General features: G+C 35.1%; 1 protein-coding gene across 8 annotated transcripts in view; it reads right to left on the bottom strand.

Annotated features, from left to right (window-relative positions):
- Window positions 1-14,490, bottom strand: part of trpm3 (transient receptor potential cation channel, subfamily M, member 3) — a 514,307-nt gene that overhangs the window by 39,647 nt on the left and 460,170 nt on the right. For all 8 annotated transcript variants that reach the window (XM_062025461.1, XM_062025459.1, XM_062025460.1 and 5 more), the window contains one exon: window positions 3,446-3,574. In XM_062025461.1, coding sequence (XP_061881445.1) covers window positions 3,446-3,574 — 129 coding nt within the window. The remainder of the gene's footprint in view (window positions 1-3,445; window positions 3,575-14,490) is intronic.

Genomic DNA, 14,490 nt, shown 5'->3' on the forward strand with positions numbered 1-14,490 from the left:
TAATATGAATTTTTAAAAAACGAAAGAAGATGTTGTGATGACAAAAAATATCGACGCAATCATAGTAGCATCGACTAGATACGCTATTGTACTTGGTATCATTACAGTGGATGTCAGGTTTAGATCCACCAGTGCCGTTTGTTTACGTTTTGACGCCAGTGAGCTTCGGTGTGTAGTGAAGCATGTTTAGCTATTCCTCGTCCTGCAGGGATGATACTTGTAAGAAACTTACTTTATTTGTCGCCATGGAGGCGAGGATTAGTGATTTAGAAGTAGCTACAACACTGCAGACTGCAGATGGATGTTAGCCGCTAGCTAGCTAGCCATGTCTTAAAGCACCTCTTCCTGGGGGCGTTTCAGTGTTATAACTTCACCTTTATCTTTACTTTTTAAGCCAAAATGCGTCCATTCTCCCTTTTCTGTCTACACACTGTGTCTGCTTGTAAGTACTCCGTGATTGTGCGCTGCCGAACATGCTCCTCTGCCCGTAAACCAGCAATGACTGAACGTGACGACGACGGGGGCGCGGGGGGGTGCGGGTTCGGTACTTTTCAGAGGCAGTATAGTACCGAATATGATTCATTAGTATCGCGGTACTATACCAATACCGGTATATACTATACCGTACAACCCTAGTACATTGTTTCCATTCCATAATTTAACTCCACATACTAATATGCATCCAAATGTTTTCAGTTAGATGTTTCTCCTCTTTTCTTGAGAATGATTCTTGTACATTCTTGGGTAGCAGGATATAATTTGCTTTGCACATAATTTAAGCTGTTTGCAAATTCACCAAATCATTAAATTTCAATATTAAATAAAGCGTTTGTATATGTTTTCTATGTGCAACATTATGTATTATTCTAACTGATCGTATTTGTAAGATGGTTAGTGAATGATTTTTGTAGTTATTTGCCCATATTTCTGCACAATCACTCACATATGGTAACACTAGCGAGCAGTACAGAATATAAAGTACTTAAATCAAGAACATTTTTTGCTTAATTCATTATTGAAATATTACCGTACTTGCCCCTTTATCATGTATATTTGTACATGACATTTACAGTTCATTTTATCATCTGTTATTACACCCGAAATGTGGTTTCTTTTACCCTTTCAATATCTAATCCGTCTATTCGTGTTTGACTTTCCCTCCTACGATTACCAAATAACATTATTTTAGTTTTACTGAGATTCAAAGACAATCTATTCTTTTATCAGACCTTCTTTTTAATTGGTTCATTTCTTCTGTTATTATTTGTATTTGCTTCTGTGTGTTCTCTCCTGAGCAAAACACAACGGGGATAGTTTGACCCTGGGACTGATTATTTCCCATTTTATTTCAAAATCTGTTTGAGTCCTCAACTTGCACTTTCAAACAAGGCGCCTTATTTTAATATTAGAAAACACATGTAAGTTGTACAACACTGCAATCCAATTATAGGATTGTGTTGTATTGGGATGGTGCAGGTGTACCTAATGTAAAGAACAAGTGGATGGGCTTGCATTACTGTTGGACTGCCTTTAGAGGGCAGTGTGAGTTCACCTTTTGAGTTCACCAGAGCTTGATGTGACACAATGATGAGAGCGTTTCACACGCCGACAACACAAACATTACCACAAGCTGAGGCAGGATGGCCTCGCATTGTTGCCCACATTGTTCGATTTCCTCTGTACTCTGATTTTTGTATTTTGACACCTGTCCTCGATTGCCCTCTGACCCCACTGTTCTCTTGTTTCTACTATTTACCATGATACATAGTAGTAGATGCCATGGTAAAGGGGAACTGCACTTTTTTTGGGCCTTTTGACTATCCTTCATAATCTTTTTGTGAGACAAGAACACATTTTGTTCTTCTTTTATGCATTCTAAATCGTAAATAAACACTAGCAAAAGTCAGCCAACAATGCGGGTAACAGGAATCGCTTTATTCCACCGATAAAGCTCTCTGAAAACATCAGAAAACCTCCATCAACGTTTTTATACACACTATAAGTATATATGTTATGTAGTATCCGTCACATTCAAAATAACATGTTATATTTACGTATTTTGCTCATTTTAAACAGACAATGAGACTTCATGAGAGACAACGACGACTACTTTGGGACAAATGATGTTTCAGAAACGTATATTTTTGAACCTGAATATAGGGAGGTTGATTTACAAGTTTTAGAAGCGGTGTGCTGAACAGATCCTCGTGTAGCAGTATTGCTAAGTGCTAAACAAGAAGTGCAAACTATCAACGTAATAAAACAATCACTTGCGGTTACACTTTAGTATGGGGAACACATATGCACCATTAATTAGTTGCTTATTAAAATACAAATTAGTAACATATTGACTCTTAATTAGTCATTATTAAGTACTTATTAATGCCTTATTCTGCATGGTCTTATTATACAACCAGTAAGCCATTAACTAAGAGTCTTCCCTCAATAACCTCAGAATTATTGCTTATTAGTAACCCTAACCCTAACCTTAACCCAAACCCTAACCCTTATATGTTCCCCTAGTGTCCAATTAACTCTAAATTAAGTCTTTGTTACTTTAATAAGCAACTAATTAATGGTGAATATGTTCCCCATACTAAGTGTTACCTCACTTGCTGAACAATGTCTGCTCTCACTGGGATGTTTATATCTTCCCGTTTGGATGAAGAATTAATCAATAACCACTCTGAGTTTTAAAAAAGTGCCGCAAACGAGCATTTTTCGTGCCATTCTCGTTATTTTCGGATATAAGTTGGATGTCAAAGTTGACCGACTTCTCGGTCTACCTTCTACTATCCAGGTGAGAGGCATGATTTACAAACCCCGTTTCCATATGAGTTGGGAAATTGTGTTAGATGTAAATATAAACGGAATACAATGATTTGCAAATCATTGTATTCCGTTTATATTTACATCTAACACAATTTCCCTACTCATATGGAAACAGGGTTTGTATAAGCAAGAATGAACTTTCACCAACTCAGAGGCGTTGCAGCAGCTCAGTATGTCAATATAGCAGCAAAAGCTAGTTAGCCCTCTGTGATCACGGAGCGGCAAAAAGTATTTTGTCTGCGTTAGCGCTTATAATAGCAATATAGCTAATACTCGGTTAATATTCAGGTCCATGTAAATGGAGTATTGTTGGCGGTTTTTGAAAGTTTTTTTAGAGGACTTAATGGGTGCAATGATGTACTCCAATTAGCTGCATCGTTAGCCACCTCCTACTTGCCATATTTTATGAGTTAGAATACATTAAAAAATAATTTAAAAAAACGCCGGTTCTTCTTACAAAAGGATTGTAAATGATAGACAAAATTCGGAAAAAAAAGTTCCCAGTTCCCATTTAAGCCTGCGCACCCCCGCATGGTGACAAGTGTGTCACCATTTCAGTGGGCAAAAAAGAACATCCTCGTGTGCACGCCAGCAGTGCTCGGCCCCGTCGTACCTCTCTCATCTTCTCAATGCCGTTGGTGAAGATGTACGCGATGACGATCCACTCCTGAGTGGAGGGCCACAGGTCCATCTTGACCAGGACAATGTAGTTGAACAACATCAGGTAGCCCACGTAGGCCATCTGCGGAAAGGGGAAAAAAAGACAACAAACAGGAAATGAGCGTGACATTTTACTGTCAATGTGTCTGAGTGACACTTTGCCACAAAATATTGATTTAATATCATGACACCAGATTGCTAAATTGGCTTGAAAACCTCCATTAGTGCCTCCTGTGGCTGTGCCTATTAACCCTATAACGGCAGACGTATCATAAGTGATACATAAGTTTTAGGGAATCTCTCTATATATATATATATATATATATATATATATATATATATATATATATATATATATATATATATATATATATATATATATATATATATATATATATATATATATATATATATTTTTTTTTATATATATGTGTGTGTATATATATATATATATATATATGTAAAAAAATATATACATATATAGTATGTATATATATATATATATATATATATATATATATATATATATATATATATATATATATATATATATATATATATATATATATATATATATATATATATATATATTATGTATATATAGTCAAGGTTTCTGTGGTTTATCCGTTATACAGTGCTCAATACCGGGATAGAGCGGAATATACGTTAGGTCAGGAAAACCTGCGAAACAGGCTTGTAGGGATGATATATTCTCTTGTGTTTTTTCCTGACCTAACGTATATATATATATATATATATATATATATATATATATATATATATATATATATATATATATATATATATATATATACACTACCATTCAAAAGTCTGGGGTCACATTGAAATGTCCTTATTTTTGAAGGAAAAGCACTGTACTTTTCAATGAAGATAACTTTAAACTAGTCTTAACTTAAAAGAAATACACTCTATACATTGCTAATGTGGTAAATGACTATTCTAGCTGCAAATGTCTGGTTTTTGGTGCAATATCTACATAGGTGTATAGAGGCCCATTTCCAGCAACTATCACTCCAGTGTTCTAATGGTACAATGTGTTTGCTCATTGGCTCAGAAGGCTAATTGATGATTAGAAAACCCTTGTGCAATCATGTACACACATCTGAAAACAGTTTAGCTCGTTACAGAAGCTACAAAACTGACCTTCCTTTGAGCAAATTGAGTTTCTGGAGCATCACATTTGTGGGGTCAATTAAACGCTCAAAATGGCCAGAAAAAGAGAACTTTCATCTGAAACTCGACAGTCTATTCTTGTTCTTAGAAATGAAGGCTATTCCACAAAATTGTTTGGGTGACCCCAAACTTTTGAACGGTAGTGTATATATATATATATATATATATATATATATATATATATATATATATATATATATATATATATATATATATATATATATATATATATACAGGGTGATTAAAAAAGAAAACACCAAAATGATCTCTCAATTTTTCAAAAATGAAGACAATATGAGAATATGCCTATCAACCCTATAACGCCAGACGTATTATAAGTGATACATAAGTTTTAGGGCCCCTACATCAGGGGTGTCCAAACCTTTTGACATGGGGGCCGCAAATTTGGCTATATATATATATACACACATATATTCAAACAATGCAGATGTAAATGCAGATTTAGGACAGAGCTTCGCAATTATTTTCTAGAACGCCTTCCCTGGGAAGAAAACATTTCACCCCAGTCTCTGCCGCAACTACACTGTCAGTAAAATTGTTATAAGTACACCTCTGCACAACATGTTATCTTTATTGACAGTCGCATTCGATTGGAACCGTTCGAGTATCAAAACGTTTTGTCAACCCATTCCAACCATTCCACCACCAAAACATTCCACTTTGTTGGGACATCAAAGGTACCTTTTTTTTCTCCCCCGTACAAATTCCCGGTTTTCCCGAAATTCCAGGAATTCAAAAATGCAGACTCTCAATTACAAAGTGCTATACTACATTAACATTTCTCAACCGATTAAAAAAATGCCAACACCAACCAATTAATATCATCTAGGACAAGGGTCTCCAAATCTTTGACTTGGGGGCCACATTGGGCTGAAAAAATTTGGCAAAAGCCGACTGCTTGTAAAGTAACTATATATATATATATATATATATATATATATATATATATATATATATATATATATATATATATATATATATATATGTATATATATTAATAGAAGACTGTCCAGTGATCCTGCAAGATTGCCACAAAGAAGAAACGAGACATCTGATTTTTGAAGAGAAACTTTGCCAAATTTGAAAGCGATAAGGGGAAAAAAAATACTTTTTTTTAACTGAAACATCAGTATGATCAGTTAATCAATTGATGCAAGTTGACATTACTTAATATTTCATAAAATATATTTTAGTAAAACTGTGTTGAAAATGTGTGTATCATATTTGAAACAGCAGGTATAGAAGGTAATGTAACTCTAAATTAGTCAATTGGCATTTCATTTTTTATGTATTTCATTGCATAGATGTTTCAAATAAACACATATAATACTTGCATAACACTAGTGTTGTCTTTATACCAATATTTTGGTACCGGTACCAACATTTTTTTCAATACTTTTCGGTACTTTTCTAAATAAAGGTGACCACAAAAATTGCATTATTGGCTTTATTTTAACAAAAAATCTTAGGGTACATTAAACATATGTTTCTTATTGCAAGTTTGTCCTTAAATAAAATAGTGAACATACAAGACAACTTGTCTTTTAGTAGTAAGTAAACAAACAAAGGCTCCTAATTAGTCTGCTGACATATGCAGTAACATATTGTGTCATTTATCATTCTATTATTTTGTCAACATTATTAAGGACAAGTGGTAGAAAATGGATTATTAATCTATTTGTTAATTTACGGTTAATATCTGCTTACTTTGTCTTTTAACATGTTCTATCCACACTTCTGTTAAAATGTAATAATCACTTATTCTTCTGTTGTTTGGATACTTGACATTAGTTTTGGATGATCCCACAAATTTAGGTATCAATCCGATACCAAGTAGTTACAGGATCATACAATGGTCATATTCAAAGTCCTCATGTGTCCAGAGACATATTTCCTGAGTTTATAAACATAATATAAATTAAAAAAAAACTAAAATAGATTTTGTGATGCTAAAAAATATCGATGTAATCATAGTATTGACGAGATACGCTCCCGTACTTGGTATCATTACAGTGGAAGTCAGGTGTAGATCCACCCATGGCGTTGTTTTACATTCAGGAACGGCATCATTAGCGGTGACGCCGGTGAGCTACGGTGTGTAGTGAAGCATTTTTAGCTATTCCTCGTCCTGCAGGGATGACACTTGTAAGAAATTTACTTTTTTTGTCACCATGGAGGCGAGTACCGGTACTTTTTAGAGGCGGTGTAATACCAAATATGATTCATTAGTATTGCGGTACTATACCAATACCAGTACACCGTACAACCCTACATTACACAATATGGTATATTTAGAGGTAAAATATACATATCTAATTTGCTATTTTGGTGGTGTGTGTGTGTTGCAATAATACATTATAGCTTTCTGATTTTTATGAGAGAAAAACTAAAAAATACACAATGATGTTGACTTTTTGTATGGTTTTTAGATGCCAATTACAATATCGAAGATGCTTTAAAATGATAAAGAATGGGAATTCAAGTGATCTGGAGCAGCTGGGGGAGGAAGATGATGACAAATGTTCTTTTTATTTTAGGAAATAACTTGATAGAAATGCATTAGTATTGCATTATATTTTGGTTTGCTCTAAAAAGTAAAAAATATATGTTGTGACCGGGCGTCTCAAATATGATACAAATTGAAAACCATATATGAAAATTGATTTTTGGAAAAAAGAAATTAAAATTAAAAAAAGTTTTATTTAGATGAACCAGTAACAGCTCAAGTTTCAAATAATTGTAATTTCCTGTCAATTGTTTAGTGGTTCAGGCTTTAAAGGCTAAACTCCTCATCAGCTGTCTGGGTTGATTTCTATTATACGGGAAATGAAGACTTTGGCTCATCACCACGCAAACTTGAGGGCATTATAGGCGAATCAAAAGTTATGCCTCTGGAAATGCACACATATTCTCCGTCACACATTATTTATTGCATTGCGGTCACATTTCTGTCCTGCAATCATAAAACAACTGCAGTCGATTGGCCGAAAGGAGAGTTGGCTGCTAACGACGATGGCGACAGTGATAAACAACGTGCAACAACAACAATGCACAAGTGCAAAATTAAAATTCACAACAGATTTGGTCCTGTAACGAGCCGGGCAGGAAGGAGACGGAGGGAAGTAAATAGCCAGAGGCGGGACAAGGGATGAAATAAATAAATAAATTACTGGACGGTAGGAGCTAAAAATGTGACACGGAGACCTATTAAGTGGCACACTTTAATACTCACAACACTTCAAATTGTTTATTATTGTAATACAGTTGCACTCAAAATGATTAAACCCTGATTGTAAATTAGAGTTATTAGCAAACTTTTATCAGTTTGCGTAAAAGGAACAATATTTTAAGGTGTCGCTGTTTATTGGAAGTGGCCATCTGTTTATGGCAAACAGTCAGAACTCGGTTTTCATATGCCCCAATTATTTTAATTAATCTTTGTTACAGATCGGGTACGGGAAGTGAAAAAATGTTGCTAAACGGAAAAGGAGTGAGATTAAATTAGATGTCCTTTTTCCTACTCCTACTCAGAATTATTGCAATTCAACGATTTGGTGCATTTCCAAACAGCTAAAATTATGTACAAAGCCAACTGTACCCTGACACCCGAAAATATACAAAAAATGTTCTCAACAAAAGAGGAGAAATACAACCTTAGAGGAAAATCTCATTTAAAACATGTGTATGCACGTACAACACTTAAAACCTTTAGCATATCAGTATGTGGAATTAAATTATGGAACGGATTAACCAAAAAAATCAAACAAAGCACCACTATGATTCAGTTTAAGAGACTGTTCAAACTACAAGTGTTGACAAAGTACACAGAACAAGAATTATTATGAACATCTTGAACCCTTTTTTTCCCCCTATTTTTTTATGGAGACAAATATTATTTATGTATTTAATATTTGTATGCTTACTATGGTATATTGTTTATTTATTATTTATTTGTTCACTGTTCTGTTACGGAGAACAAGGAAATTGGATAAAATTGATATTGTATGAAAAGGGGTAAGATTAAATAAACTCTGCTTCTTCCTACTCCTTTTCGGACGTGCAGTAATGAAACAACTGGCATTGTGTGATGGTTTACATTGTATCGTATGCATGTTCCAAATAAACTGAAACTGAATTAAACTTGTCGGACATGTTGACATGTTAAAACAGTGATGTACAGCATAATTACATATGCATGTTCAAAATAGAATATTACCATTACCAAAAGCAGGTAAACACAGGCGTATCGTTCCATAGAAGCTTTTCACACTTCCGTGACTCACTCGCTGTGTTTTGTTTATTTATTTTATGGAGTCTAACTGCTAAAAAAGCCAAAATGACGGGGGCAAAAAAAGTTGTGCGTACCAACGCTTTGATAAAGAAGGTGAGAAACACTGGAATACCGTATTTTCCAGACCATGGGGCACACCGGATTATAAGGCGCACTGCCGATGAGCGGGTCTAGTCAGGTCTATTTTCATACAAAAGGCGGACCGGATTATAAGGCGCATTAAAGGGGTCATATTATTATGGTTTTTTTTCTAAATGTAAAACACTTCCTTGTGGTCTACATCAGTGGTCCCCAACCATCGGGCCGCAGCCCGGTACCGGTCCGTGGACCGATTGGTACCGGGCCGCACAAGAAATAAAAAAAAATAAAATAAAAAAATAAAATATATTTTTTAATTAAATCAACATTAAAAACACAATATATACATTATATATCAATATAGATCAATACAGTCTGCAGGGATACACTCCGCAAGCACACATGATTGTATTTCTTTATGACAAAAAACAAAACAAATAAAAAACATACACCCCCCCGGTCCATGGGACAAATTTTCAAGCGTTGACCGGTCCGCAGCTACAAAAAGGTTGGGGACCACTGGTAATGTAATGGTGGTTCTTTGGTCAAAATGTTGCATGGATTATGTTTTACAGACCATCTTCAAGCCGCTTTCTGACAGTCGCTTCGGGATGCGCCGTTTTGTGGGCGGTCTTATTTACATGGCTCACTTTCTGCAGCGTCTTTTCTCCGTCATCTTTGTTGTAGCGGTGTAGCATGCAAGGACGGGAGTGGAAGAAGTTGTCAAAAGATGGCGCTAACTGTTTTAATGACATTCAGACTTTACTTCAATCAATAACGGAGCAGCATCGCCTCATCCGCCGGAAATGTGTCGCGTGAAAATCCGTCCAACCGGAACTCTAATAACTAAAGTTCTTTGGGTGAATAATGTAAACTCACTACACCGGTATGTTTTAGCGCTTTCATGGCGAGTTAACTGACAGATATAAGTAAGAACTTTACACTACTTTATATTAGAAATGGCAACAGCGGAGGATGAATGTCCCACAACAAGACAGAGAAAAAGAAGAAGCTTATCGACTACGGTGTCGGCACGGACTACAAAGGCGGACGCACGCTAATTTTCAGGACTTATGCAGATCCCAAATACAGATCAGCAGGTACCAGAAGGTAAGAAAAGTTGCTTTTGCATAATAATGCGAAACAAAACGCCAGATAATATGTCTTACCTTATACACAAACCATAATAATACTCGTATGGTAAAGCACAGTACAATCCATAAAGCGGTGCGGCTTTATAGCTTACCAAAATTGTACTAAAACAATTTGATAGATTTTTGAGTGCCGTGTGTAATGTTTTATATTTTCAATGGAACATATACAATTTTGGCGTTGTTTACTTGCGACATAATGCAGTCTACACGTATCTCTTATGTGTGACTGCCATCTACTGGTCACACTTATCATTTCACCATGTACCAAATACAATAGCTTTGAGGTCGGTAAGCACAACCAAAATTATTCTGTACATTAGGCCCACCGGGCTATAAGGCGCACTGTCGAGTTTTGAGAAAATGAAAGGATTTTAAGTGCGCCTTACAGTCCGGAAAATACAGTACAAATATACGAGTGTGTTAAATGTTCATACTGTATGTATATTAGAGGTGGGGGATTTGATTTTTAGATGCATCTCAATTTGGATATGGACGATTATAAAATCGATTAGTAAAGGTCAATAATCAATAATCGATGTATTTATTGTAAATAAAGTAATGCCGACAGTTTTCAAATGTGGCTGACTGCAGCGAGCCACCTCACCGAGAGATCCGACCAGCTCCTTTATTTTTTGGCACTATGTTCCAGTTCTTCCTTCACACATTTCTATTAACTTAATAAATGTGGAAATGAATACACGGTTTCTAATTACAAATGCACTGTTTTTTAAAGTTGCAAGTGATAAACGCTTATTTAATGAAACAAAAAATAAATGTAAAACTGTATCAATATACTGTACATAAATTAGAGATGCATCAATAATCGATTTTTAATCGAATCGTAGCTCCTGATTCGTAATCGTAAACGAATTGTGAAGAGCCCAAAGATTCCCACGTCTGCCGTGTATCCATTTCATGTTGTAGTTAAACGTGTTTCACACTGTTTTATGCATCTACAAGTATAATTTTTGCTATAAAATATTTTTTTGGTTAATGTTTTTAGGTGCCGGAAACAGATTAATTAGATTTGCATTATTTGTTATGATAAAAAATGCTTCAGATTTCGTATGATTCAGGTTTTTTTCGGACTTTTTGGAAAGGATTACTATCAAAAAACATAATTTCACTGTAATCATAATTTATTATGGGGGTAAAATAATAATGTATGCAACAGCAATATATATGTAATATGATCACATAAGACATTATCAGTCGACCTCAGGGCAGCTGTGGCTCCAAATGTAGCTTACCACCACCGAGGTGTCAATATGGAGTGAATGAATGATGGTTTCTCACTTCTCTGTGCAATCTCCAAAGCATTCACACATGGTTTTGTACACCACAATGAATCTATTTAAACTTATTCTTATTCTTCTTCGCGCTCAAACTTCCACATTTTTCATCTGATTCAACCCGTTCCAACTTCAAACTGTTCAGCCTATTCGGGAATATTGTGCTTTCCCTTGACAAATTCCAAAAATTCCCAGATTTCCCAGAATTCCAGGTTTTCCGGGACATTTTTCCCTTTCAAAATGAATTGGCCATTTTTCAAACTTCCACCATTTCCATATTTTTCGACCTATTCAAACCATTCCACCTTCAACACATTTCACCATTCAGGAAATTAAAACTTCCCTTTTTCCAAGTTCAAAAAAATTCCAGGATTTTCCAGAATTCCTGCTTTTCCAATGCCCTATTTCCACCCTTTTTTCCTCCCACATTTTTCAACGCATTTCAACCGTTCCACCAACAAAACATTCCTCTTAATCAGGACCATAAACAAAGTTGTTTTTTGAACTGGAAACATTTCCGGTTTTCTTGCAATTCCAGGATTTCCGTAATAGCATTCCTCAATTCAACGACTTCAACATTTACCTACCGATTTGAAAAATTTCAACACCAACCATTTCAACTCATTCAAACCATTCAAGTTTTTCACCATTTTAAAAAAAAATTCCCGCTTTTCCCGAAATTCCCTAGTTTTTCCTGAACTTCCCATTGAAATGAATGGGACATTCTTCAAACTTCCACAATTCCAAAATTCTTCAACCCATTCAACTCATTCCACCTTCAACACATTCCACCATTCTGTAAATTCAAACTACACTTTTTCCAAGTTTAAAAAAATTCAATTTTTTTCCCGAAATTCCCTAATACCATTTACTACTTCAACATTTCTTGCCCGTATTAACCAATTCCAACACCAACCAATTCAGCTCATTCAAGTAATTCATGCTTCTAATAATTTTCAAAAAAATCCCGCTTTTCCCAAATTTCCAGGAAGTTCCCATTGAAATGAATGGGACATTTTTCCAAGTTGCACAATTCCCACATTTTTCAACCTATTCAAACCATTCCAACATTAACGCATTCCACTCCTCCTGGACATTCAAACTAACACTTTCCCAAGTTCTAAACCAAATTCCAATTTTCCTGGTAATTCAAACTCTTCAACATTCAAATAATTCTAATATTCAAACCATTTCTACATTCATCCTACATTCCATTAGCATTTCAGTTTAGCGTCAGCTCTTCAACATTCAAACCATTCCAACATTCAAACTATTCATACATTTATACTACATTCTGTCAGCATTTCACTTCAACTTCAGCATTGGAGCATTCACACGCAACTCCTTCAGGAATTGCCTCTTCTAGTTAATTAATAGTCTGCTAATGTCAGATAATATATTATTTTTCTCACAGTATGGATAGACGGTACTCTGAAATTTTCTGCCCAACCCAAACTTATTTAGACCCTATAGCAGGGGTGTCCAAACTTTTTCCACTGAGGGCTGCAAAGGGAAAAATTAAAGCATGTGGGGGCCATTTTGATATTTTTCATTTCAAACCATAACAAAATATATGGATTTTTTGTATTTATTTTACCTTTAGGGGTCCCGGGGACCATAAAGGGTCTCACTTATTAAAATGTTAATAATAAGTCTAATTTGTATTATTATTTTTTATTTAACGCTTACAGTAAATCTCTATATCAACTTAAAAAAAAAAAAAAGGTTTTATGGCTTTTCTGTCAAAAACAACTTTGTTTTTTATAGTAAAACTGAAATATGCAGTATTTAGTAATTAGAGCCCTAAAATATAAATAATGCAGGACACCATTGATTTTAATTATTTAATATTTTTGAGTCATCACAGTGAAAAGATAAATACAATACCACTAAATATATTTGGGATCCAAAAGGTGCCCCACTCATAAAGTGATACATTTTTATTAGGTTTTTTTTTATACTTTCATCACTTAAGTTACGAGATCAATTTCAGATGTATCTGTCGATTTTACGTTTGAAATATTATTTTGTTTGTTTTATGCTCTTTTTATATGGCAGCTACACAATATATGCAATATTTACCACATAAAACATTTTAAAGTGAAAAATTTGAACTAATTGGAGCTTTGAAAATAATTAATTATAACATGGATTTTTTGTCATTATTTTTTTTTTTGAGCAGTGGCAAAAAAAGAAAAAGAAAGAAAGACAAAAGAAAAAAAAACAGCCTGCATTGCAGCTTTGTGTCAACATTGCAACTTTTTCTCGTTAGATTTCACCTCATTCCACTTTTTTTAATGTTCATTTTTATTTTTTGCAATAGCATTTCCAGAATGTGTGGCGGGCCGGTAAACAATTAGCTGCGGGCCGCAAATGGCCCCCGGGCCGCACTTTGGACACCCCTTCCCTATAGGGATCCAAGAAGGTCCTAAAAACCCACATAGACCAAAATGACAAATGAGGTTGCCCAAAAGGTCCGAAATGCACCCAAAAGGTCCCTTTTGGAGCACCTGGACCTTTAAGGTTAAGTCCTATTTGTATATTTTGGGATCCTCTGGCACTATTAGGTGGGAGATGGTTTCAGGTATGTTTGTCATTTCCTGACTCCACCGACTTTCCACTAAAAGTAGATAAGTCCAAATCCCTTTGGGGCCACTTCTAAAAGTCTCAGCTGTGTTTTATAAGTGTCCCCGGTGCCTGAGGAACTTTGTCTGCCCGCCATGTTGACACAAAAAAGCAAAACCCACCCAAGGTTGGGTTTGCAGTTGTATTTTTAGCTAACATCTTGACCAAAATGTACGGGTTGTGCTCAAATTCCGTTGGAAGACATTGCTAGCATACAAATAATAAAGACACACTTGTGATCGTTTAAACCAGGGGTGTCCAAACTTTTTCCACTGAGGGCCGTACACGGAAAAATTAAAGCATGCGGGGGCCATTTTGATATTTTTCATTTTCAAACCTTAAC

This window comes from Entelurus aequoreus, linkage group LG17 (assembly GCF_033978785.1).
Source record: "Entelurus aequoreus isolate RoL-2023_Sb linkage group LG17, RoL_Eaeq_v1.1, whole genome shotgun sequence".
Lineage (NCBI taxonomy): Eukaryota > Metazoa > Chordata > Actinopteri > Syngnathiformes > Syngnathidae > Entelurus > Entelurus aequoreus.